Below are 23,900 nucleotides of genomic sequence, written 5' to 3'. Positions count from 1 at the left end.
TACATCATGACGCTTACCAAGTAAATAGACAACTTAGATGATTTCATACGTTTATGAAAACAGTCGTAACCTATTGTGCTGGGTCATTCTCTAGATAATCAATGAAGAAAGAACCAATTTCCAAATTATGTCGATCAAGTAAACCAATTTCCAAAGACTTGCTTTGGAATGGACAAAAGCAAGTGACTTGCTGTTTCGACGAAAATGCATATCTAGTTTCCAAAATCTTTTTGCTTCAACTATATATACTTTACTTTGCTGTTTGCACACCATCTTCATAATCATGTTGTTCAGCATCATGAGTGGTAGGCGTATACATTCTGTTTTGGTTGGGCTTCTATGCCTGGTCATTGCCTCTACTATTTGTTGTTCTAATAGTGTTGGAACCTCCAGCATTCTGTGCTTGGAGAGTGAAAGACATGCTCTTCTCCAGTTTAAACAAGGCCTTGTGGATGAGTCCAATGCTCTTGCTTCTTGGAAAAATGAGAAAGATTGCTGCAAGTGGAGAGGAATCGCATGCAACAACCAAACAGGTCATGTGATCACTCTAAATCTCTGTATTTTTTGTGATGATTACATGTATGCTGCAACTCCTTTAATTGGTCAAATTGATCCTTCACTACTTGAATTACGACATCTAAATCACTTGGACCTCAGTTTCAATGATTTTGGAGGAATGATTCCCAAGTTCATTGGCTCTTTGAGTCAATTGAAAGAACTCAAACTTGCACAAGCTAATTTCAGCGGATCTGTTCCACCCCAACTTGGAAACCTCTCTAATTTGCACACTCTTGATCTTTCCTGGAACGAATTTCTTAGTTCTGAAAATATGGAGTGGTTATCTCATCTTTCTTCCTTGAGATACCTGAACATGTCAGGTGTAGATTTGTCAAAGGTTGTGAATTGGCCACAATCTTTAAGCAAGCTCACTTCACTGATAGAGCTTCAGTTATCTTGGTGTCGTCTTCCTGATGTCAATCTAAGATCACTTTCCTTTATTAATTCTCCCACCTCTCTTCAAGTCCTTGACCTCTCTCAGAACTCTCTTGTTAATTCTTCAATATTTCATTGGATAGCCAATGTCAGCAACAACTTTGTTCATATTCAATTATCGGATAATGATTTACAAGGTCCCATACCAGCTCATGTTTTCACAAGCATGGTTTCTCTAGGCTCTCTAGATCTATCTGGTAACTTACTTGAAGGTGGGATGACAAAGGCCTTTCAAAACTTATGCAGCTTAGAATCGTTGGTTTTAGCTTCAAACCAATTCTCTGAAAACATTCAGGACTCTTTAGAAACCTTGTCCTGTGCTAAGGACACACTTGAGAGCTTGGACTTGAGTCATAACTGGTTTTGGGGTTCATTTCCAGAATTGACAGGTTTTTCAAAGCTACGAGAGTTACGTCTTCATGATAATACTCTAAATGGGTCAATACCCGAGAGTGTCGGGCAACTTTCTAGCCTTGAACATTTGGATCTTTTCGGGAATTCTTTGAATGCTGTCGTAACAGAAGCCCACCTTTTGAACCTCTCTAGTTTGAAGCATTTGGATGTTTCTAACAATACAGCTTTGTTTATCAACCTGAGCTCAGATTGGAATCCACCATTTCAACTTGATACGTTAGGCATGTCCTCTTGCAAGGTGGGACCAGCATTTCCAAAATGGATTCAAACGCAGAGAAATCTTACTCGGCTTTCTCTGGATAATGCTAGTATATCAGATTCCTTACCTAGTAATTTTTGGGATCTATTTTCTGACTTAGAGGAATTAGATCTCTCTAGGAATAAAATTCGTGGAAAACTGCCGGATCTGCCATCATTTCCTCCAGGGCTCATCACTTTGTATCTCTCGAATAACATGTTTTCAGGATCCTTGTCTTCCTTATGTGCAACACAGGCTCCACAGTTGAATTTTCTCGACCTTTCTGAGAACCTACTGTCAGGGGAGCTTCCTAATTGTTGGATGTCATTTCAACTATTAGACATATTGTATTTAGGAAAGAATAAATTATCTGGGAAATTACCAAGCTCATTAGGGAATTTAGAGGCAATTAGCGTATTGGGTTTACATAGTAACAACTTTTCAGGAGAATTGCCTTCTTTAAAGAACTGTACAAGATTAACCATTCTTGACCTTGGGAACAATAACCTGTCTGGAAAGATACCATCATGGATAAACCAAAACCTAAAATATTTGAGGGCTCTTCGCTTAAGGTCCAATATGTTCAATGGAATCATACCCTTTTCCATGTGCGGTCTAACCACCATTCATGTCTTGGACCTCTCTCAGAATAATATATCAGGAGCCTTGCCATATTGCTTTAATAACATATTAGCTTTGGCTGATGATGCTACATATGATATTATGAATGTAGAATTGGTGTGGAAAGGGATAGAGATTGAGTTTGGGGAAAATCTTCAGTTTCTGAGAAGCATTGACATTTCAAGCAATTATTTGGTTGGGGAAATTCCACAAAGCATAACAAGTATGTCAAAGTTGAATTCTCTGAACCTGTCAAGAAACAATTTGACAGGAAAGCTTCCTGAAAACTTTGGGAATTTGAAGAAGTTAGAGTCTCTCGATTTGTCAAGAAACCAGATATCTGGTAGAATTCCTACAAGTTTTTCGAGCTTAAATTTTCTTGAAGTCTTGGACGTATCACACAACCACTTGTCAGGAGAAATTCCACTAGGCACCCAACTTCAAACTTTTAATGCTTCTGCATATATGGGAAACCTTGGACTTTGTGGACCACCACTGACACCTAATTGTTCAGGAGATGGAACAACTCAAGTTGATGATAACAAAGAACATGATAATGATGGTCTCATAAACTTGGGATTCTTTATCAGTACAGTGCTGGGATTCATCACAGGATTTTGGGTGGTCTGTGGTAGTTTAGTGCTAAAGAGTTCTTGGAGATACGCCTATTTCAAATTCCTGGATGATTCAAGAGATTGGGTTTATGTCAAAGCCGTTGTCTACAAGGCCAAAATGCAAAAGAGACTTCGAAGATAAATGGTCAAGTAAGCTTTCTAAATTTTACTTGATTGGTTTTATTTTTTTTATTTTTGTGTGTTTGTACAAAATTTACATCTAGATGCTCTTTCAAATTTAGAGTATAAGCATATAACAATTGTTTGAAAGCACACCAATTGTTTGTTTATCATTTGAACTGCTGTATTTTGACTCTTCATTTTGTTTTTGACACGATGTTAGGAGCTGTACGTTGGCATTCGGGATAATGAGCCTAATTACCCTGTAGCTCAAAATTCAAGGCTTAATGTGGGATGTTTCGAGATGTCTTTGCTTCCCCTTATAGCAAGAAATAGAATAAATACCATGCTTTGATTCTGTTGACAGATCTGTATAATTATATTAATGGACTATATATGTGGAGCTGGTATAAGGCCATCCAAATATGTCTCTTTAAATTCTGAATCTTTCTGGTTGTAATATATACTCCCACCTCTCTCTATTAATTTCAAGTTTCTAGTAGCACTCTCTTCCAATATTGATCATGTTGTTGATAGTCAACTTCTTTTAGAATAATGATATCATTATTGGGCAGACCATTAGTAGCCATTTCTTTGGAAAGCTCCTTCTAATTAGATAGGAAATTCTCCGATAAAGCTGCTAGTACCAGGATTATTGGCCAAAGTGGAAGAGAAGGAAATGATAGAGAGATTCGGCATCGTGCTCACTGAACCTCCGTAATATCTAACAAGTCGAGTCTTATGTCGGTCATATAGAACACCATGTAAGATTAATATGGACATTATCATTTTAGTTCAATCAAGCATTTAACAACTTGTCAATCTACTACTTGCAGAATAAGCAATGGAAATCTTGTGGCTTAACTCCAGATTGCCTATCCATTTAAGTATCGAAATGTGTAAGGCATGGAACCTGATAAACTTGGTAACGAAACCAAATGTTAATGATATACACCTACAATCAAGTGATTATGTATTGAATGACTTCCTTTATGGGAGGGGGTCAAAGCCTAGGCTGAATCATATTTAAGCCTGGTCCCTCCATTCTCATTTGATTATCAGACATTCATACTCGTCCCATAGAGAGCTAAGAGAGTGAGCAGTGTAGAAGATCAGTGTTTTGAGATCAATGGCCTCTTCAGGTTTGTTGATTCTCTAAAGAACACTTCATTTGCATATATGTGTCATTGTGTGTTTATTACAGTCTGATTGATATTGTATTTATGTTCTCTTGCATGCATGTGTGTTGTTTTACAAGCTCCATTTTCAGTTTACACACCAACACATAGAAAAAGGGCTGAAGGAACTAGTCCATGACTTAACATCGGTAGAATGCTACCTCCAATTCCCTGTATAATTATAACCATATTCCTTTCTGGGTAATTATGTCGTCTAAATAATCATAAACATTTTCAATTGTCCGTACTGTTTTTTGTTAACTCCTTTACATCCCCTGTTTCTTTTTTTTTTGGTCTAGAAACTGGAATTCATTAAAGCCGCAAGGGCAAGGAAAGAAACAACTGGGAAGAAATTACAGAAAAACTGAAAACAGCTGGAAAGTAATAAAAGAAATTGCAAGAAAGTAAACACAACAGAGAAGTCCCAGTAGGAAAATCAGGGAGGGCCAGGAAGACCATCATTTCTTAGGATTGAGATGAGAGAGGTTGGAGGCCTATTGGCCCATTCCTGAGAGCACAACCTCGCATTAGCAAGCTTCGCCGCTGCCTCAACAACACGGTTAGCTTCACGCGGGATCCAATTCCAAGAGATCCTTAATTTGAAAAAGAGGTAACAATTGAGAAACTTTGTTGAGCATTGGGGAAATCTTCCAATCCGGAGCAGCAGTGGTACCGGCTGTTTCTTCTTTTGCTTTTGGACATTCCCCTGGTTTTTCTCAACTCTTTCACATATCCTGCTTTTTCTATGAATTATATTAAGGCCAATTTTTTTTTTTTTTTTTTGGATAAATACAACATACCAATAGTATGCTCCGGTTCATAGATAAAGAATAGTACAGAAGACTACTCCATTAAAACATTTCTGCTTAAAGTAATCTATGCCACATAAAAACACCTCGCGTTGCAGCCAATCTAATTTGGGAGCTTCTATCCATACCTCTAAAATTGGTATTTAGACCTCCCTACTTACTTTTATAAATAACCAATATGCTATCTATACCTCCCTACTTTTCCCAAAATGCCCATTGTCTAATAAAATCTATAAAAGCCTTTAAAAAAAAAAAATTCTATTTATACCTCTAAAATCGGTAGTTAGACCTCCTTTAATTTTTGAACATTTCACAATCCTATTTCAATTTTCAATTTTTGAACAAAAAGAATGAACAATATGCGTGAATTGTAGGCTGCCTCTCTTATATATATATATATATATATATATATATATATATATATATATATATATATATATTATCCAGAGCGGAGTTCCGCTTTGAAATTACGGAGTGAACTTCGAGTTTTGGGTTGCTTTTAGGTCGCATATCCACATCTCGACCGTTCAGTTTTTAGATACTAGTGTATAGATCATCTCTGCAAATTTTCAGCCAAATTGATGATCGTTAAGGTATCTAACTCGCTTAAACCAATCGACGATCTGAACCTGTCCAGCCTGAACCGTACTAGCTTTAAGGCAGTTATCAATACCTTAACGGTCATCAATTTGGCTGAAAATTTGCAGAGATGATCTATACACTAGTACCTAAAAACTGAACGGTCGAGGTGTGGATATGCGACCTAAAAGCGACCCAAAACTCGAAGTTCACTCCGTAATTTCAAAGCGGAACTCCACTCTGGATAGGATCTGTATATATATATATATATAGTTTACAGCTTTCAATATACAACTCGTAATAGTATTCAACACTCACCTGATTTTCTATGGTCTCCAATCTAACTCCACTTTGACTAGATTCATTGTCTTCTTGTTGCTGTTCCTGAAATTAAATAAACTTTGATCGATGCCTAGAAGGTAACAATGTATCAATGCTAAGGCATGAAGTAATCAGAAATCAGAAACAAAGAGAGTAAAGTACTTGCTTGCCCGGGCTGTATATACTTTAGCTTTACTATTATAGTATTACACTAGGAATAAACCATATTATATAATTACTATTATAGTATTACACTAGGAATAAACTCTCTGAAGACCAATAGAGATTAAACCTTTCCATTGTACTACAATACTATAACAACTTGATCGATCACAATTAATGAAATTACACTCACTAACCTTAAAACCATGACAAAGCATGTGCAGGAACCTAATAATTACCTATACATACATACAACCATTCAACAAATCAACAATTACTCAAGTTAAACAAAAATTTGCGCAATGACCCGTTCCTATTGAAAAACAAGAGTAGTTAAAATCTTCATCCATCGTTTCACTTATGCACCCAAAAAATCCCTATTAATCACATGTATAGGTAACGACGTTCATTGAGAATAGTTAATTGAAGTTTCTTGAGCCATACCTTGTAATCAAGATAGTGAAAAAAAGAACATAATTAAAACTTCTAAACTCATACCTTGTACTAAGACTCCAAAAGGATGCTTTGCTCAATTACGGCATCATCAATTTCTTCCATAGAATTTGATGTATATTTTAGGGTTTACGTGGAGGAGAAAGTTTTCTTTAAGTTGAAAACTACGTACTTTTCATGGAGGTAAGAAGAGATTCCCCCCCCCCCCCCCCCCCATTTTGTGTCCTTATTGGTAATTTGACATGAGTTGATAAAGTCAACTATAACTTGAAAAAAAAAAAAAAAAGGTCCAATTGCCAATTTTGGAGGTATGAATAGAAGCTCCCATCTAATTTACCTAACCTTACACGCCGAGCACGCAATTATGGTACACTAAAGCTAAGCACTTCCGCAAAACTCATAGAGACATTCTTACTAGCATAGACAATTATTCCAGATAAAACAACTAGACCACTACGGGATCTTTCCCTCTAAAAGGGTTAAAGCTTTTGATAGGCCCTACTAGCCTAAACATGAGACCAAGCTCAGGCCAAGTGACAACAAAAAACAATGGCAAAAACTCCAATCTGCCTAGGCCAATCCAAACAGTCGCTGCCGTCAGAGGTTTTAGCGAACGGCCCTGCCAACATAGCATCAGCACCTTCATCCCTGGCCTTTTCACGGACAGCAGGCCAAGCTGATTAGTACCGGAGCGGGAACCCAATCTTTTGAGACTCGATCTGGCTCTCCTCCACTACCATCAACAGCAACGAGGTCGATCAACAAAACTATGAGCACGACCACCACCTACACCCGATCCCACGTCTCTTTCCGGTAACACAGGTCCATACCACACCAGCGAAAGAGAAGTCCCGATCCGTGTAGAGGTAGGGAAATCAAACGAAACCTATCACCAACGAGGACACCAACCAAGGAAGCAGGCAACCGCATCTGGGGGCAAGTGTGCACAAGGCTTTAGAAGAAACAAGCTGACACACGACGGCGTCCGGAACAAATGGTAGCGTGTGCAAGGCTAGTGCACCGCGGCGCTCTGCTAGGTTTATTCTTATAATTAAGCCAATTGATTCCATCGCATAGCAAGCTTCGGTCCCAGCCCACTTGCTGTCTCCTGGAATGGCCTAAATGATAGGCATTGGCCTTCCTCTTTTGATCGAGGTCCACGGGCCGTAACCAACAATATCAACAATATAAGCCTTAAACTTTCTAGCCGTAATTTACACCTGGCTTATCTCCAAATATAAATTTACATAATGTTAGGAGCCTTATCATATAGGTTGATTCTAGTTAATGAACTTTAGATTTTCATAGCCATTGTAAAGTAGGCGGAGAAGGTGTTTGATGAAATGCCAAACAAATTTTTTGACAAAAAGGAATAAAAAGAAAAGATGAGGACGTCTTGGACTGATTGCAAGTTTTATCTACAAGTTGCATCAGTTCACAGAAGGCCTAGTAGCCGGAAGATCGTGTCCTAGGGAAATAGGAAAGATTGAGTGGAGAGGAATAACTTGTGACAAAATAAACAGGAGGTGAGATCGGTCCTCATCTACTTGAATTGTACTTTCAAAATTTGTTGGACCTCAGTTTTATTATGATGGAACTTATGATTCGCAAGTCCATTCGGCTCTTTTGAGTCATTAGAAATGGCTCAAACTTCTACATCGAAGTTTTAGTGTACCTATCTCCCCAACTTGAATTCTTTCTAATTTGCATTGTCTTGATCTTGTAGATAGTTATGTTACTTTCTACAAGTCCCGAATTTGCAATATCTAGACATGTTTTGTTTTGATTTGTACAAACTTCCATACAAACGTCCAACTCATTTTGGTTATTTTCTTGCAATGATTTAACACCCATTTGGATATAATTTTTATTTTGTTGTAAAACGATAGTAAAAGAATTTGAGAGAGGGAGAGTTTAGACACTAAGAATGAAGTATGAGAAATGGAGTGATTCTATTCATCTCACAATGAGGTTTATATAGGAGTACCTCAGGTTTACAAAAGATAACTATTTAACGATTACATCAATCACTCGTCTGATTACAATCAGTTAATTGCTAATTATATTCTATTAATCACCAATCAATCTTAATTGGCGTATATCACGCAACACTAATTGCTATTACATGAATAGCCACATTAATATTTACAACACTCCCCTTGGATATTCCATGTCAATAGTGTTGCCCCTGCTATGCGCTTCTAAGTTGCCTCGTCAAAAACCTTGCCAAGTAATAAAAACCCTATGAAAAAAAAACAACCTTGGACGAAGGAGAAAAAGAGCACAACGCGCTTGAGTGTGGATTAGCAGTATCACAGCTTTAGAGATAGGTGGAGTCTTCTTATCAGCACCATAAGTAGGTAGTATGTCTATGAGAGGGATGCATTAGAGTTGCTACACCAAAACCTTGCCCGGTAAACCCAGTGGGAGAAACCCGTGGTCGAAGGGAAAAGATGAGCAAATGCATATATGTCAAATCAAAGCATCTTCTGGATGCAGTAAGTGGGCTGACCATGCTAAAGATGTGCCTTGTCAAAACCTTGCCAGGTAACAAAATCCAATGGGACAAAATAACCCTGGACGAAGGACAAAAAGAGTACACGATGGTCAAATGAGTATGCTTCAGGATACTCCTTCTGATTTTGACTCCCCCTGAAAATTACATGTTAGGTAATTCAGATAGTTTACATAGACCAATACCTTGGACATGCTTCTGGAATGTAGACTTTGGTAGTGACTTGGTGAAGAGGTCTGCACGATTGTCTTCAAATCAAATCTGCTTAACTTCAATCTTCTGATGCTCATGTTGTTGCTAATTGAAGGAGAACTTCGGTACAATATGTTTGGTGTTGTCTCCTTTGATGAAACTCGTCTTTATCTGCTCTATGTAAGCAGCATTATCCTCGTAGATAATGGTTGGTTCATTAGTGGTGGAATGCAGTCCACATGTGCTTCGAACATGCTTTGTAACGGCTTTTAGCCATGTACATTCACATACTGCTTCGTGAAGAGCTAGTATCTCAGCATGATTCGAAGAGGTAGCAACAAGTGTCTATTTCGTAGACCTCTAAGAAATTGCAGTATTCCCAATGGGAAAGACATAACCAGTTTGGGAACGTGCCTTGTGCGGGTCTGATAGATAGTCTATATCAGCATATCCAACAAGGCGAGTATCATTCTGAGGATCAAGGGGGTTTGATCCATTCCTTGATGCGTAGGGATATAATAAGACCATATCCGCTGTACCTCTAAGGTAGAAAAAAATGTCTTTTATGCCATTCCAGTGGCAGCGTGTTGGCGCAAAGCTATATCTAGCTAACAAGTTCACATCGAATGAGATGTCCTATCTAGGGCATTGAGCCAAGTACAATAATGCGCCTATTGCACTTAGATATGGGACTTCTGGCACCAATATCTCTTCGTTATCATCTGCAGGACGATACGGTTCTCTCTAGACTTCAGACGACCATGGGTGTGCTTGCTTTTATCCTCATTAAAGCATCTTAACATATTCTGGATGCAATTTAGTTGATGGACCAAAATTTCATCTGCACTGTTCTCGGGCTCCAGGTCGAGACAATAATTTGTTCTCCCAAGGCCTTTCATCTCAAATTCCAACTTCAGGTGCTTTGCGGTTTCCTTGATCTCTTCAGGAGTATCAATCAAATTCATGTCATTGACATAGACTGCCACAATTCCAAACTAGGAACTTGCTTCCTTAATAAACACACATTGGCATAGTTTATTATTCACATATCCCATCCCGATTAAATATTCACTTAGACGGTTATACCACCTCCGTCTGGATTGTTTCAATCCATAAAGTGAACGCCTCAAAACTAATGAAGAGCGTGTTCCGTGGTTTAGAACTATTTGCATCGGGTATATTAAGTCATTCAGGAACTTTTATGTATGTCTCTGTATCGTGATCCCCATAGAGATAAGCTGTGACCACATTCATAAGCTACATATTCAGTTTTTCGGAAACTACCAAACTGATAAGGTAGCGGAACGTTATGACGTCCATTACAGGAGAATACGCCTCCTCATAATCAATCATAGGGCGTTGAGAAAATTCTTGCGTCACTTGACGAGCCTTGTGTACCACAATCTCGTTTTTCTCATTACGCTTCCTTACAAATACCCATTTAAATCCTACAGGTTTAACATGGGGAGGTGTAGGAACAACAGGTCCAAAACACCTTTCTCTTTGTCAAGAAATCTAATTTGACCTGGATTTCTTATTTCCTTTTTGGCCAGTCGTCTCTTCGTTGATATTGATCAACAAAGCAGGGTTCAAGGTCATCGCTTATTATAATTTCGGTGGCCACCGTAAATACTAATATATCATCGATGATAATCTCAATCCGATTCCAAATCTCACTAAATTTACAGAGATTTCTCTATTCTCGGGAGTGGGTTCAAATGTTGGAGCGTCCCCCAACATGGTCTCTTCTAGGACATACCCATAATCCGGATTTATCTCATGAGATGAATCGGTTTGAGATTGCGATGTCAAGAGGATTCGTTTGTGCCAAGTTTACCCTCTTCTGGGGATAAGAATCCTTCGAACCTAATGGTCTACCTCACTTCTGGGCAGGGACATATGACTGGTTAGTCGCCATGGTCGTACCTCGCCCATCTGGAACGACACATCCTACAAGGACGTCTATCCTTGCAGGCACATTTGCAGCAAGTATATATGATCTCGTCACTTTTGCTAGATCAGAGAAAGTATCTGGCATATTGTATTCTATACTCTATAGATCTAGAATTGTCCGCACTTCACTATTTTCGTGTGGTTTGGGGATCAAGATGAGACATTGTGGGGACATTCCATGTTAATTCACGTCGTTCATCAGGAACAGTGGCGTTCTTATCTCCCCCTAACGGCGGGAAGACTGTCTCATCAAAGTGACAATTAATCCGCAAATCTAGCGGTAAAGAGATCGCCTGTCAAGGGCTCTAAAGAGCACATAATGGATGGGACTCATAATCAACATGTATGCCCATCCTTTGTTGAGGACCCAACTTTGTACGTTGTGACGGCACAATTGGCACGAGGACTGCATACCCAAATGCGCGTAAGTGCGAAACATCAGGTTCGTACCCAGTCACCAACTGTAACGCGGAGTAAGGTTGGTAGCAGTGGGCCTCAACGGGACCAACATAGCTGCATGCAAGATTGCATAGCCCCATGCAGAAATTAGAAGCTTGGTGTGCATTACCAAGGTTCTATTTGCGGGACCATCTTGGGTGTGAACATAGGGAACTATATGTTCAGCATCAACCCCAAAGGATATGTAATAATCATCAAAAGACTTCGATGTAAACTCTCCGGTATTATCAAGTCTTATAGACTTTATGAGATAATCCGAGTGGTGAACCTTTAATTTCATGATCTGGGTGAGAGTTTAGCAAAAGCAGCGTTTTCTTGTGGACAATAGTGTAACATGTGATCACTTTGTCGATACATCAACCAAAACCATTAATATTTAACTGGTCCACATGGTGGTTGGATATATATGTCAACAAATTTCTCTTGCATTCTGTGCAGAAAAATGGTGGTGTATGTACTAGTCTTTGCATATGATGGTCTAGTTTTAAATATTCTTAACGAGTATGGCATAGTGTGTCATTATATACAAGACCCTTATTCAGAAGGGGATGCACCTGCGATGAGTTGAGGATACGGTGCATCATACTTTGACCTGGGTGTCCCAAACGGTCATGCCATAGCAAGTAGTTGCTTGAATTAGTTAGCTTCTAGCTAACAGATTTCAATTTCTCCAATGTACGCTTCTGGCCACACACTTGGAGGTTATGCAAAGATATTACACTCATTTTTCTCAGTGGTTTCAACGTGATAACCGTTGGTTCAAATATCCTTAATATTCAATAACGCTCTTCTGGAACGTGGAGAATATAAGGCCTCATTAATGGTAGGTTCAGTACCATTGGACAACATATAGTGGGTTTTGTCATAACCCTCTATCAGGTTGGATTGGCCTGATACGGTTGTCACAGAGGTATGAATAGACATAAGTTTGAAAAATATCTCCAATCTGGGAGTATGGTGTGCGTAATAGCACTTTTAACCAGACAACAAACTTCCCCACAAGACATGCCTATTAAATTTAATTCAATGGATCACATGTATAAATGAGTTTATTAAATTAAATATATTCGAACATAACCACATTTCTATAATCCAAAATAATTGAAAACATAAATCACCAAAATCCGAAGATGTTTCATTCATTAAGATGAAATAGATATGGCACAAGGGGCCAATTATACCCATGTCTTCGAGTTCTAATCCTCGGTATGTTCAGTAACTGGCTGAAAATCCATGATCTCTAGTGTGGAATCGATAGAAAATGACCCTTCAATAAAGTTGGTATTTCGAGTTCCGCGACTGGCGTAATACTCATTTACTGCTTCGGCTATTGCACAACAGGTGCGGGACCAGCAGTCAATTCCTCCACATTGATAACAAAGATCATGTTGATTTTGGTGGCAGCGGGCCGAACCAGTATTCTTTTCCACTTTGGCTTGTTGGGCAGGGACACTATAACATGGGGCCATGTTTTGGGGCGGTTATATGGGTCATTTATGGGCCCACCTCTCTTTCCTTGTCTTGAAAGATAGGACTTTTTTTTCCTTCCACGGCCACAATTTCTCCTTTTGCGATTAGGTTTGCGATGAGTAACATCATTTGCTTCAAGCAAAAGTGTTGCTTAGGTACCGATGGGCTTGGCATGATCATTCCTCAACAGAAGGTTGTTGTTCATTTCAGTGAGCAACAAGATAGTGATCAATTCTAAGAATTAGTAAAGTGCCTTTCCTTGTATTCTTTTGGGCAGATGGGCTTGTTCAATATCTTGCTAATCATGTCTTACTTCAGGCAAGAAAATGGTCATTTGGTGGTTAAAGTACTCTTCCAGAGCGACCCAAAGAGTCTGTGGATCCTCTTCATCGGATACTCAACTTGGAGTGCTTTCTCCATATGTTTCTTTATGAACATTATGGCACTCGCCTTAAAAGCCTCAGTGACGACATTGTCAGTATCGATTGTTGATCTCATCTTCTTTGTAGTCAGATGAATTTTCACATCTTGAGTCCACTTTAGATAGTTTCTTCCGGAAACCTCCAAAGCAACAAAGTCAAACATGTTGAGATTTGACATTTCTTATAGGAAAGGAACAAATAATATTAGTGCTTTGGGTAATATCATCCATAAGCAAGTAATGAGAACTTCAGGTTCTATAACATGGTATGAAAAATCGGATTAGACATGTAAAATCTACTGGTTTTATCATGTGTGGTGAATTTATGAAGGAAACTTCAAGTTTCTTAAAAGGCATTCACTATGCCAAAAAGGCCTTCAGACGACACACTTCAGACGACATAAGTATTGTTTTATGTCGTCTGAGTTTTTCAGACGACATAATTTTTGTTTCTGTTGTCTGAATATAGACTAAAACCATACTGGTTTAATTTGGAAAAATGGTGAGCATTCAGACAACACATATTTGTCGTTGTAGAAGATGGTGATTTCCTATCTCAAATTTGGAGGGATATCCAAAAGTTGATTAAGTACTTTTCCCTCTCAAATAGCCAAGCCCTATTTGACTGGAAAATGTTGCAACATTCAGACAACATTTAAATGTTGTCTAAGTGTGAAGCTTGTTTTAAAAATTTTCAAGTTATTTTGACTTGTACGTGCCTTTTGATATAGAGATGACCTCGACACCTAATTAAAGTCATTTTCTCTCGTCCTTCAACTCTCTCAGCTCGACCTAGTTAGAACCCGCGAAAATGAAAAACTCAAACACCAGCCTCTCTCCTTTTCTCTCAACTCTCTCAGATCTCGATTCTCACTCTCTCCTTCATCTTCTCACTCTCTGGATTCTTCTTGTTTGTCTCTCCTTCTTCCTCTTAGTCTCTACTTCATCTTTTGCATCTAGATTAATTAAGCTCTCCAGCAACAAATAGAGCTATTTTCGATTCGGATATTGGTAAGCAATTTAGGGTTTGAATTGTTTTTTAGTTTAGTTTTTCGACTGGGTTCAATCTTCGATAGATTTTAGGGTTTTATCTGCAGATTTTGGGTTTGCTTATTATCCAAAATTTCGATTTTGGGGTTTGATTTCGATTAGGTTTTTCTTCTATTTGGGGATGGGGTGATTGAAATGGATATAGCTATATTGGGGTTTTGTCTTGGGGGTTTGTCTTCGATTTAGTGCTGTGGTTTTCCTTCGATTGAAATGGATTTATGTGTTGGGGTTTTGTTTTCCATGTTGTTTGACAAGAACTCTTTCTTCTTTCAATTAAAACTGATTTGGGTTTTGGGGTTTTGAGTTTGGATAATTGTTCTTCTGTTTTGTAACATGTTTCTTCTGTTCTGTTTTTACTTTTCATTTTTTAATTTCATGATGCATATTTGGTATGATGCAATATTGTTCGTGGTGTTTAGTTTTGATTTGGCTTCGAAGAGATTCTGAACCCATGATATACCTATTTAAAGTATGATTCTGAAGTTCGGTTGTTAAACAGGTCTGAGGATGTTATGATTCTTCAGAAAGGCAGGGGCTTATTGACCAAGTGGCCATTTATGTACCAAGGACATTCTCTTATTAACCTCTTGGTGCTTTATTGGAAACATTTACATGTTTAATTGTGTGTAAAATACCATGCTGAATGTTTATTTTGTGTTGCATGTAGAGATGTAAAGTTGTTCTACGGTCACCTTATTTTTCTGATTTGGTTGATGCTTGTTTCACATTATTGGCTATTAATTACATATACTGTAAAAATTCATGTACATGTATTCAGAAATTTAATTCTTCCCAGGTAGCTTTGATTGTTTTCCTAGCTAGCCCATATAGGAAGTTTTGTTCCGGCAGATGCTGCAACTGTGGGTTTGACTGATAGGTTCGGCCTGCCTATTACCAACATCTTTCTAACATTGCATGTTATACTTGTACACCATTGATGATAATAACAACCACAGATTCTCTATTTCCTTCTAACAGAATATTCTGTGCAATGGGAAGCAAGCTCATGGCTGCAGAACAATCAACGTTCATGATTGATCTGCATCAAGTAGGGATGATGCTAAGGTAAACTCAAAGTAGAATCCTTCCAAAATGTGCACAATGCTGATTTGATGAATTTCATTTAACTTTCAGCATTTGCATCTTCTGATGCATGTCATTCTTTCACTCTTTTGATGTCATAAACCTGAATTTGTCTCGTTTTTAATAACGTATGCATAATCAGAATTTTAGAGTGTTTAAGTGATATTATCGAAATGGCATGTGTAGTAGGCATTAAAAATGCATTAGTAAGCTTGTTACTACAAGAGACCAATGGGAAAAGCATTCTCTCTCTGAGAAAACAATTTAAGATTATCACTTTATTTAAATATAACAGAAAACATGGATGTTCAATAACATATTACTTGAACAATTACGTTGCAAAGTGATAATGCAATCATCAGTTACCTCCTCTGTAGTAATATTCCGGCTTTAAACCTGCTTGGCGGTAATAAGGATTCAAAATACCTATCATATCTCAAGACCATTGTAACACCAAGCACAGTATAAAAAGAATATTCCTTTTGCACTGATATACATTGATCTGACAAACCAAACAGGCAGACAACTTCACGGTCTTTGTGTCTCTTGGATGAATTTGGTAAAGGTACTCTTACAGAAGGTTAGTCTCTCCCCTCTCTCAAACAAGAAGAATTTCTTTGATATTCCTCTGAGTTCAGCTGTTGCAGCATATCAGAATTGTTCTCAATTTTGTTCCAGATGGCGTTGGTCTGCTTGGTGGAACCATAAACTACTTGGTGTCCTAGGCCAAGAGCTCCTATGGCTCTCTGACTCTCAAGTATTCTCATGGGTAAACTACCTCACTTATTTACACACTCTCTTTCTAAATTTCTTAGTCTCTCCTGCCTTCCATTGACTTGAACCTCCAAAAAGCTCTATTTTTAGGCTTCCAATGAGAAGAATATGCTTGGAGGATCTTTAATGACAAAGCAGCTGAAGGTAAGGCAGAGGATAAATAAACATGTAGGTTTTTCCTAGACATCACGCATATACTTTTCTGCCTTTTAATTCACTGTTTGGTTCGCAATCACTTTCTTATACATGTGATGCTTTTGCATAATATTCTAGTTGTTTCAAAGAAAAGGAAACTTGGAAATCTTCCAGAGCATATCTGCTTGGAAGCAAATTGGCATATTAATGTCTTCATTGACCTTGAACACATTTTGGAAACAGTTGATAGCTTCCTGGATTGTTCCTATAGCTGGATTATTTCTTTTCTACTGTTTGTATAAAGCAAGTCCCTAACCATAGTCACTGCCAGGTAGTTTAAGAAATTATGATTTGTACTCTTGCATGAGATGATGGTGATTGTGATAGTAAAATGATGGACACATCTTATGCGTAACATACAATAGCGGAATAGATCTAACATATATATAATCTTACTGGTTGGCCATGAATCACAAGACAGCAAGAATGTTTTCCTGTGATGGTAGTCAGTGCACTTGATGAATTCACACACTGGATTTTGGGTTACTCTGTGTCTGTATACGGTTTTTCTAACTGAGGAATTGTTATGTGATATGTATTTACTGATTTTGTGTTAAATATGATATAATCATTTATGGTTCCTTCGTTTTGACTATGCTTATTTTAAAAAAATCTATGCAACAAAACTGCTCGGGGAGATATATTTTCAGGCCAGAGAGTGATCTTGCTTGAGCACCTTTGTAAGCTTCTGTCATCAATTACATATGAAATTATCTGTATGACATAGCCTAAATGGCATCATTTAGTTGTTCTTCTCTCAGCTCTGTGCTCCCATACATCTTCAATCTTCAAGTAGTATCTTTATAATAGTTGTCATGAATTATATATTCCTAGTTGTTCCTTTCATAAAAAGCTTTCTATGCAAGTTGGGGAATTAAATTATTTATTACCTTTATGATTAAAGTTTGTCTTTGTTTGGCACTTATTCCTTCTGTGTTTTAAGGTTTGCCTGTTTCATATCACATTTATTTCCTTGACCACAAATTGATATAGAGAAATCCCTTCATCAATAGCCATTGCAATTGTTGAAGGAAAATTGGACCCCATAAGTATGGAGGCCTTTGATCATTTCCCTAGTTCCATTTCTAGACATCGGTCAGATCCCATTAAGATCATTTTCTTTTATTTTGTTATCAGTAACTTCACTTCTTTTTTTTGCTTTAAATTTCTGAAGCCATGGCAATAAAACCAGCTACTGAACTACTTCTCACACTTGCTAAATATAAGCACATGAGTACCCCAAGTATGCTTGGTTGTGTTATATTAGTTCATTTCTGCAAGACTGGCCGGCATCTTAATTGACGAGAGAGTTGGCTAATGAGGTTCTCATATTTCGATGACTTAGAGGTGTTGATGTGTTGTAGCTTTGGTGTTGATTTTGTTCGGAGCTTGATGCTATAAAATGTTTTCTGTGGCAGATATATAAGGAAGCTGAGGAGTTTGATTATTAGAATGGAGCAAAGGTGGTTGTTGTTTATGGTGGAGCGCCAATGGGTCAGTAGGTTTGTGTCTCTGCAGGCTCACTGGCCATTCTGTTTTCTATGAACACTTCTATGATTCGGGTGTTTCCATTCATGATCAGATTGTGAAACTGGTACAGCAGTACACCTAGCTAGTTCCTTTATTAACTTGTGTCTAGTAGAAATTTTTCATTCATTAAGCATTTGAACTAATGTTCATGATTAGGCTTGTGTACACGAGACGATGATGGATTATTTTCAGAATGATTTTGGATGTGGATTTTATGGTTTCAGGCATAGCCAATTTTAATTTCCAGAATGCATGCATACCAATTGTACAGGGGACTACAGAAAATTGTAGTCTGAAAGCCAAAACAACAACATAAGTTAGTTCAAAGTACTGGCTAAAGTAAAGTCGGTGAGCTGTGACCTGTTGGTAAATTATAATTCCAACATTGTAATGGTCATGTGTTCGATTCTCATTGACATATGTAAGGGTGGGGTGGGCTAAGGGTTTTTTTTTTTTTTTTTTTAAAAAAAAAAAAAAAAAAAAAAAGTACTGGCTAAAGTGTATAACAACAACAAATAAGTGTGATTGGACGTGATTACAGATAATATAAAACACGTACTATTAGTGGTCCTTGTTATATTCAGACCACAAAAATTTGTCGTCTAAATAATCTCAAACGACAGTAAATTGTCGTCGTAATGAGATTGACATAACAGAAATCTATTGTCTAAACCATTTCCCAACATCACATATGTATAATTGCAAAATCTTTCACACAACACTTAAATGTCATACAAATCAACCATAGAACGACACTTAATTTTCCTCTGATACAATTTACGACCACATATAATTGTCGTGTAAAGTAAATTAGCACAACCTTTAAGTGTTGTTGTATGAGAGAAGACACTACATATGAGTCTTCATATTTCTTATTTAAGGGCATTCAGACCACACAAATAAGTCTTGCAATATGCTTCACAGAATGGTATTTCAAAAAATACTGTCATTGTTTTGTTTATCAGACAATACAAAACCGTTGTTTGAATGCTTTTAAAGAAACAGATCACAATGTTCCCAAAATGCAAAACTCATCAGACGACACATTTTTTATGTCGTCTGAAAATTCAGACGACAGAACTCTTCTGTCGTTCGATACGCCCAAGACACGACATCGTACTAGACGACACATTTTGGTTCGTTCAGACGACAGAACAGTTCTGTCGTCTGAAGGCCTTTTTGACATAGTGATTATCGAAACTACAAGTTCGATATATGTATGAACCACTGGTTCATTTAGAACTTCTAGTTCATTATGTACCTGCATTTTCTACACATATATTCTAGTGCAAAAATTTAGACAAGTAACTCAATAATATTGAATAAAGCAAATTGAAATAATCTCACAAATTTGGATAAATAAAAGTCACAAATCAATTGAGATATTAATTGCATGCTAGTAATATAACAGATTAATTATCACACAATTATGTGAATAAATGCTTCTGGCAATTAATTACACATTAGATACGGTGAATCTATTTACAGTATGAAATAATTTTTCCTTTTATTTTTGATTATGCTAGGGCTGGCCTCGGGTCGGTTTTGCAGTTTCAAGTACTCAACCCGGAACCGGAACCGACCAGTGCTTATCGGTTCGGGTTTGCTGTTTTTTGTATCAAGAACCGAAATAGAACCTAACCAACCATGCTCTGGTCGGTTCCTCAGTTTTTCGGTTCCAATCTCAATTCGGTTCCAATATCGATCGGTTTCTCGGTTCCAAACTCGGTTTCTCGGTTTTTCCATATAGAAACACTGCTTTTCAGCCGTTTCTAGTTTCTAGTTTTCAGTTTTCCTGATTTCCATACATACATTCAAATGATTCAATTTTGCACAATCTATTCACTCATTCAAACTCAACATTATCTATAATATACATATTCAACAATCAACATCAACATAGCAAATTAGCAATTTCCTGCAAACTCCCAAACTGTCGAAGCATGAAAGATGAAACTGATGAAAGCATTAAACTATCAAACACTCAAAACTCTCATTGCAAGCGGCTGGTTCAGAACTGGAAGCGGATGGGTCAGAGGAGCTAGCAGATGCTTCAGACATGGAAGTAGATCTCCAACTCCAAGACAATAAGCAAGAAGCAATCTGTAAGAAAAATCCAAACAGTTGTTAAAAGTATGAACTATGTTAACAGTTACAAAAAAAATGGCAGAACCAATGAAGCTACACTAGCACCACACACACACAGAGAATAAACTGAGTCCAATACAAGTTCAAGAGATTTGAAGAAACCCACAACAGAAAAATAAAAAGATTCGTCCTTTTTGAATAATACCTTTTAAGTGGAACTAACACATTGACTTTGGGGCAACCTCTTTCCGCTCATCTGTAGTCTGAGAAAGGCGTGCAATGTAGTCTTAGGCTCTCATTAGTGAATCTTGATGTCTATGGGCTTGGAGTAGTGAGGTCGAAAGATGATGGGAACTAATGTTAGCCATGAGATCATGTTTCTGATTGGTTTGGATATCGGTCCTGCTGGCTGTCCTTTGTCCATAAAAAGATTAACAAATTTATTAAAGTTAGTGATTTTGAAAAAGACTTGGTTGGATTACAAACAAGTTATGAAATAGATTGCTGATTTCATTATGTGTACTCTTACTATGAAAAATCTTTCTGCATGCTTTTTCAAAATATTAACCCTGTCATATACTTGAGATACATACTTTGTTCAGTTTCTTTCAGTTAGTCAACTCAGTACCTATAATTTTTTTTCAAAATCACTAACCCAGATAAAAATTCCAATGCTTTACTAAACACACAAACTCCTCTATCTAATGCCCATTGCAATTGAGTCACCTTAATTCAAAGAACTTCTATAACTCTGCAAAAGGACAAAGAATGCATTTTTAATGCAATGCAAGAATACCCAGCAGATTAAGCAATAGCAAAATCATGTAAACATTTTATATCACCACCATTAAACAAAGGTTATCAAACAATGAAATGCGAAATTTCAGTGTAATCATCACCCAAAATTTCAACAACATCAGTAAAACCATACTGACAAAATCACTTGTACCCACCGATTACTGTAATCATCACCCAAAATTTCAACTTCATCAGTAAAACCATACTGACAAAATCACTTGTACCCACCACCCAAGAATTTCCCCTTCTTCTCGAATCAAAAACCAAAATTTCCACACAACAAAAAATCAAAACTCTACCTTGTAATTTTTGAATCAACCATCCAGATTCCAAACTGCAGGACAAACAAAACACCCAAAACATCAAAAACCATATCAGTCAAAAGCAATGTTTTGAAATCACTTAAAGCGAAGAGTCTACCTTTGATCATCTTTCGATCAACAACCAACGGCAGAAGACGAAACCTGCAAACCCTGAACTCTCTCTCCCAATTCCTTTGTCTTCTAAGCAGATAAAGAGATTTGAAGAGATTTGAAGAAACCCACAATAGAAATGGAATACTAAAGACATGCAGATTGATCGATCAACAATATTCATGGACTTTGGAGCTTACCAGTTTCAAACTTGCAATCGAAGTGCTCACGGGAAGAAATCGCAGGCTGAAGTCGCTGAACTACACTCAGTCACTCACTGCAAGACAGGATTCAAACGAAGAGGAAAAAGTAGTCAGATTTCACGGGTCTATTATAAACAAAGAGGAAATTGCAGAGAGATGAGAGTAGAGCGAGAAAAATGAAAGCTTACATACTTTTGTAATGGCAACATGTGGTGAGCTTCTGTTCTGGTCTTGCAACTTGGGCTTGAGCTTCTGGCTCGGATTTGTTGTTGTGACTTTGGGCTTGATTTGAGCTTCTGACTCAGCCTCATTTAATATTCACAATTATAACATAATTAAATTCAATATATGTTATTAAATCATAACGTAAAGAAATTAATACAGCGGTTATGTACCTAAGGAATGGGTTCAAATCCCATTAATGCTTCTGGCATTTCGTATAGGTAATAAATTGGGTAAATGCTTCTGGCATTGTAGTAATATTAAATAGGAATCATACATGTCAATGTGTCATGATATATGTCAATCAAATCCAAAAACATGAACAAATATATACGATAGATATATATGTATCAACCAAATAAATTAATAAAGTAAATTTGGGGGTTCATGCATCATGGTGATTGTTCATATTCAATCATTAGGCTCAATAAGCATGAACATGAAATTAGATTTTGGAAAGAAAAATACTTGATGAAGAACAGACGAATCTTCAGTTTATATGTGCAGAACTGAGAAGGTTGTCTTCTCAGCCAATCCAATAACTCAGGAGTTATTCGCCTCTTCTCTTGATTGAATGATGAACCACCTCTTCTCCGCAAGTTGCAATCTGAATCCTAGAGCTTGTCGTGCTGATAACGTGTTGTAAAACGATAGTAAAAGAATTTGAGAGAGGGAGAGTTTAGACACTAGGAATGAAGTATGAGAAATGGAGTGATTCTATTCATCTCACAATGAGGTTTATATAGGAGTACCTCAGGTTTACAAAAAGTAACTATTTAACGATTATATCAATCACTCGTCTGATTACAATCAATCAATTGCTAATTATATTCTGTTAATCATCAATCAATCTTAATTGGCGTATATCACGCAACACTAATTGCTATTACATGAATAGCCACATTAATATTTACAACATATTTCATATTATTTTGGGTGGCCAGAAATATAGAATGACCCATAATTTGATCCACTTTTTCTATGGAATATAACAAATTGAAGGGATAAAAAACAATATATCATTATTTTGCACAAATTTTTGAGGCTAAACAAGTCAAATTTCCGAATTAAAAAATGTTGAAATTTAGGATGCAGTTCACTTTAAAAATTGTACATGAAGAAATAGGAGATTCTAACAAATTTGGCAAAGTAACATGGCGGAGTAGATGAAGGTGTGTGATATTCTTTGTTATTACCCACGTTTTGGCGCCAAAGCTGTAACTTGGCGAAGTTGCTATCATCATAGTGACTCGCTCTCATACAGTTTATCTCGTCCCTGGCAATCTATTGGGAAATTAAGAGACAATAACCACATGTGATTTTATGCGTTATCAAATACATTATAATTGAATTGTAAGACACTTACTTACATATGGACTCAGTCTCAGTGACATTTATCTAAGTGATTGTGATTAGTTCAGTGACTTGGTGATTAAGTTATAAGAGCTTATGAGTTCCACTTTTGTGTCGATATTGAGATTAATATCCGATCTTATATTGGTGAGTACTAGATTAATTATTTGCTTATCTACATAGGCAAGCAAGAGATAAATACTGATGATAATATCATAGTTAAATAAAGTCTCTCTTATGGGTAGAACTCTGTTGATGACACCTCTATATAAATGAGGTCCCTGTGAACTCTAATATACATGTCTTCATCGTCTTGCCGCATATAAAGACTCTTGGACTTTAGGGCTTCGCAGCAGATCTCGTTTGCACTATCTCTATTCCTGATCCATGGCTGCTTCAAACACTTGAACATAATTGTATCTAAACTATTTGTTGGTGATCTTGGATGTTTGAATATAATCATACATGTATCTGCAGTAAGCTTGATTGTGTTTATATTCTGTGTTTGTTCTTTCAATTGGTATTTGAGCAACACGGCATAAAAGCACAGTATACTACACCTGGAACCCCTGGACAAAATGGTGTGGCTGAGAGGAAGAATAGAACACTATTCAATATGGTTAGAAGCATGATGATGAGTACCTCTGGATTGCTTAGGTTTTTATGGGGAGAAGCTTTA

General features: G+C 37.3%; 1 protein-coding gene and 2 long non-coding RNA genes across 4 annotated transcripts; 2 read left to right on the top strand and 1 right to left on the bottom strand.

The window, feature by feature from the left end:
- The first annotated feature begins 196 nt into the window (after window positions 1-196).
- Window positions 197-3,496, top strand: LOC133746097 (receptor-like protein EIX2). The gene is made up of 2 exons (XM_062174261.1): window positions 197-3,030; window positions 3,224-3,496. The coding sequence occupies exon 1, from the start codon at window positions 284-286 to the stop codon at window positions 3,020-3,022; it is 2,739 nt and encodes a 912-aa protein (XP_062030245.1). The 5' UTR covers window positions 197-283; the 3' UTR covers window positions 3,023-3,030; window positions 3,224-3,496.
- Window positions 3,497-14,269: 10,773 nt separating this feature from the next.
- On the top strand, window positions 14,270-17,779 carry LOC133707501 (uncharacterized). Its single transcript, XR_009845138.1, has 6 exons — window positions 14,270-14,523; window positions 15,062-15,439; window positions 15,541-15,627; window positions 16,164-16,225; window positions 16,324-16,414; window positions 16,498-17,779. It is a non-coding gene; the product is annotated as an uncharacterized LOC133707501 (long non-coding RNA).
- A 2,176-nt stretch (window positions 17,780-19,955) lies between these two features.
- On the bottom strand, window positions 19,956-21,813 carry LOC133745521 (uncharacterized). Of its 2 annotated transcripts, none has more exons than XR_009863657.1 (5): window positions 21,644-21,813; window positions 21,451-21,533; window positions 21,330-21,364; window positions 20,438-20,641; window positions 19,956-20,247 (listed from the first exon to the last, which is right to left on the bottom strand). It is a non-coding gene; the product is annotated as an uncharacterized LOC133745521 (long non-coding RNA). The 2 variants fall into 2 exon arrangements; XR_009863656.1 differs by having other exon boundaries at window positions 21,451-21,530; window positions 21,644-21,812.
- Between the last annotated feature and the right edge of the window lie 2,087 nt (window positions 21,814-23,900).

The sequence above is a fragment of the Rosa rugosa genome, chromosome 4 (assembly GCF_958449725.1).
Source record: "Rosa rugosa chromosome 4, drRosRugo1.1, whole genome shotgun sequence".
NCBI lineage: Eukaryota > Viridiplantae > Streptophyta > Magnoliopsida > Rosales > Rosaceae > Rosa > Rosa rugosa.
The sequence above is the reverse complement of the archived record's forward strand: the minus strand, read 5'-3'. Positions and strand labels throughout refer to the sequence as shown.

What these genes read in the sequence shown, in the direction of transcription:
- LOC133746097 (XM_062174261.1), top strand. Translation starts at nt 284, where the DNA reads ATGTTGTTCAGCATCATGAGTGGTAGGCGTATACATTCTGTTTTGGTT.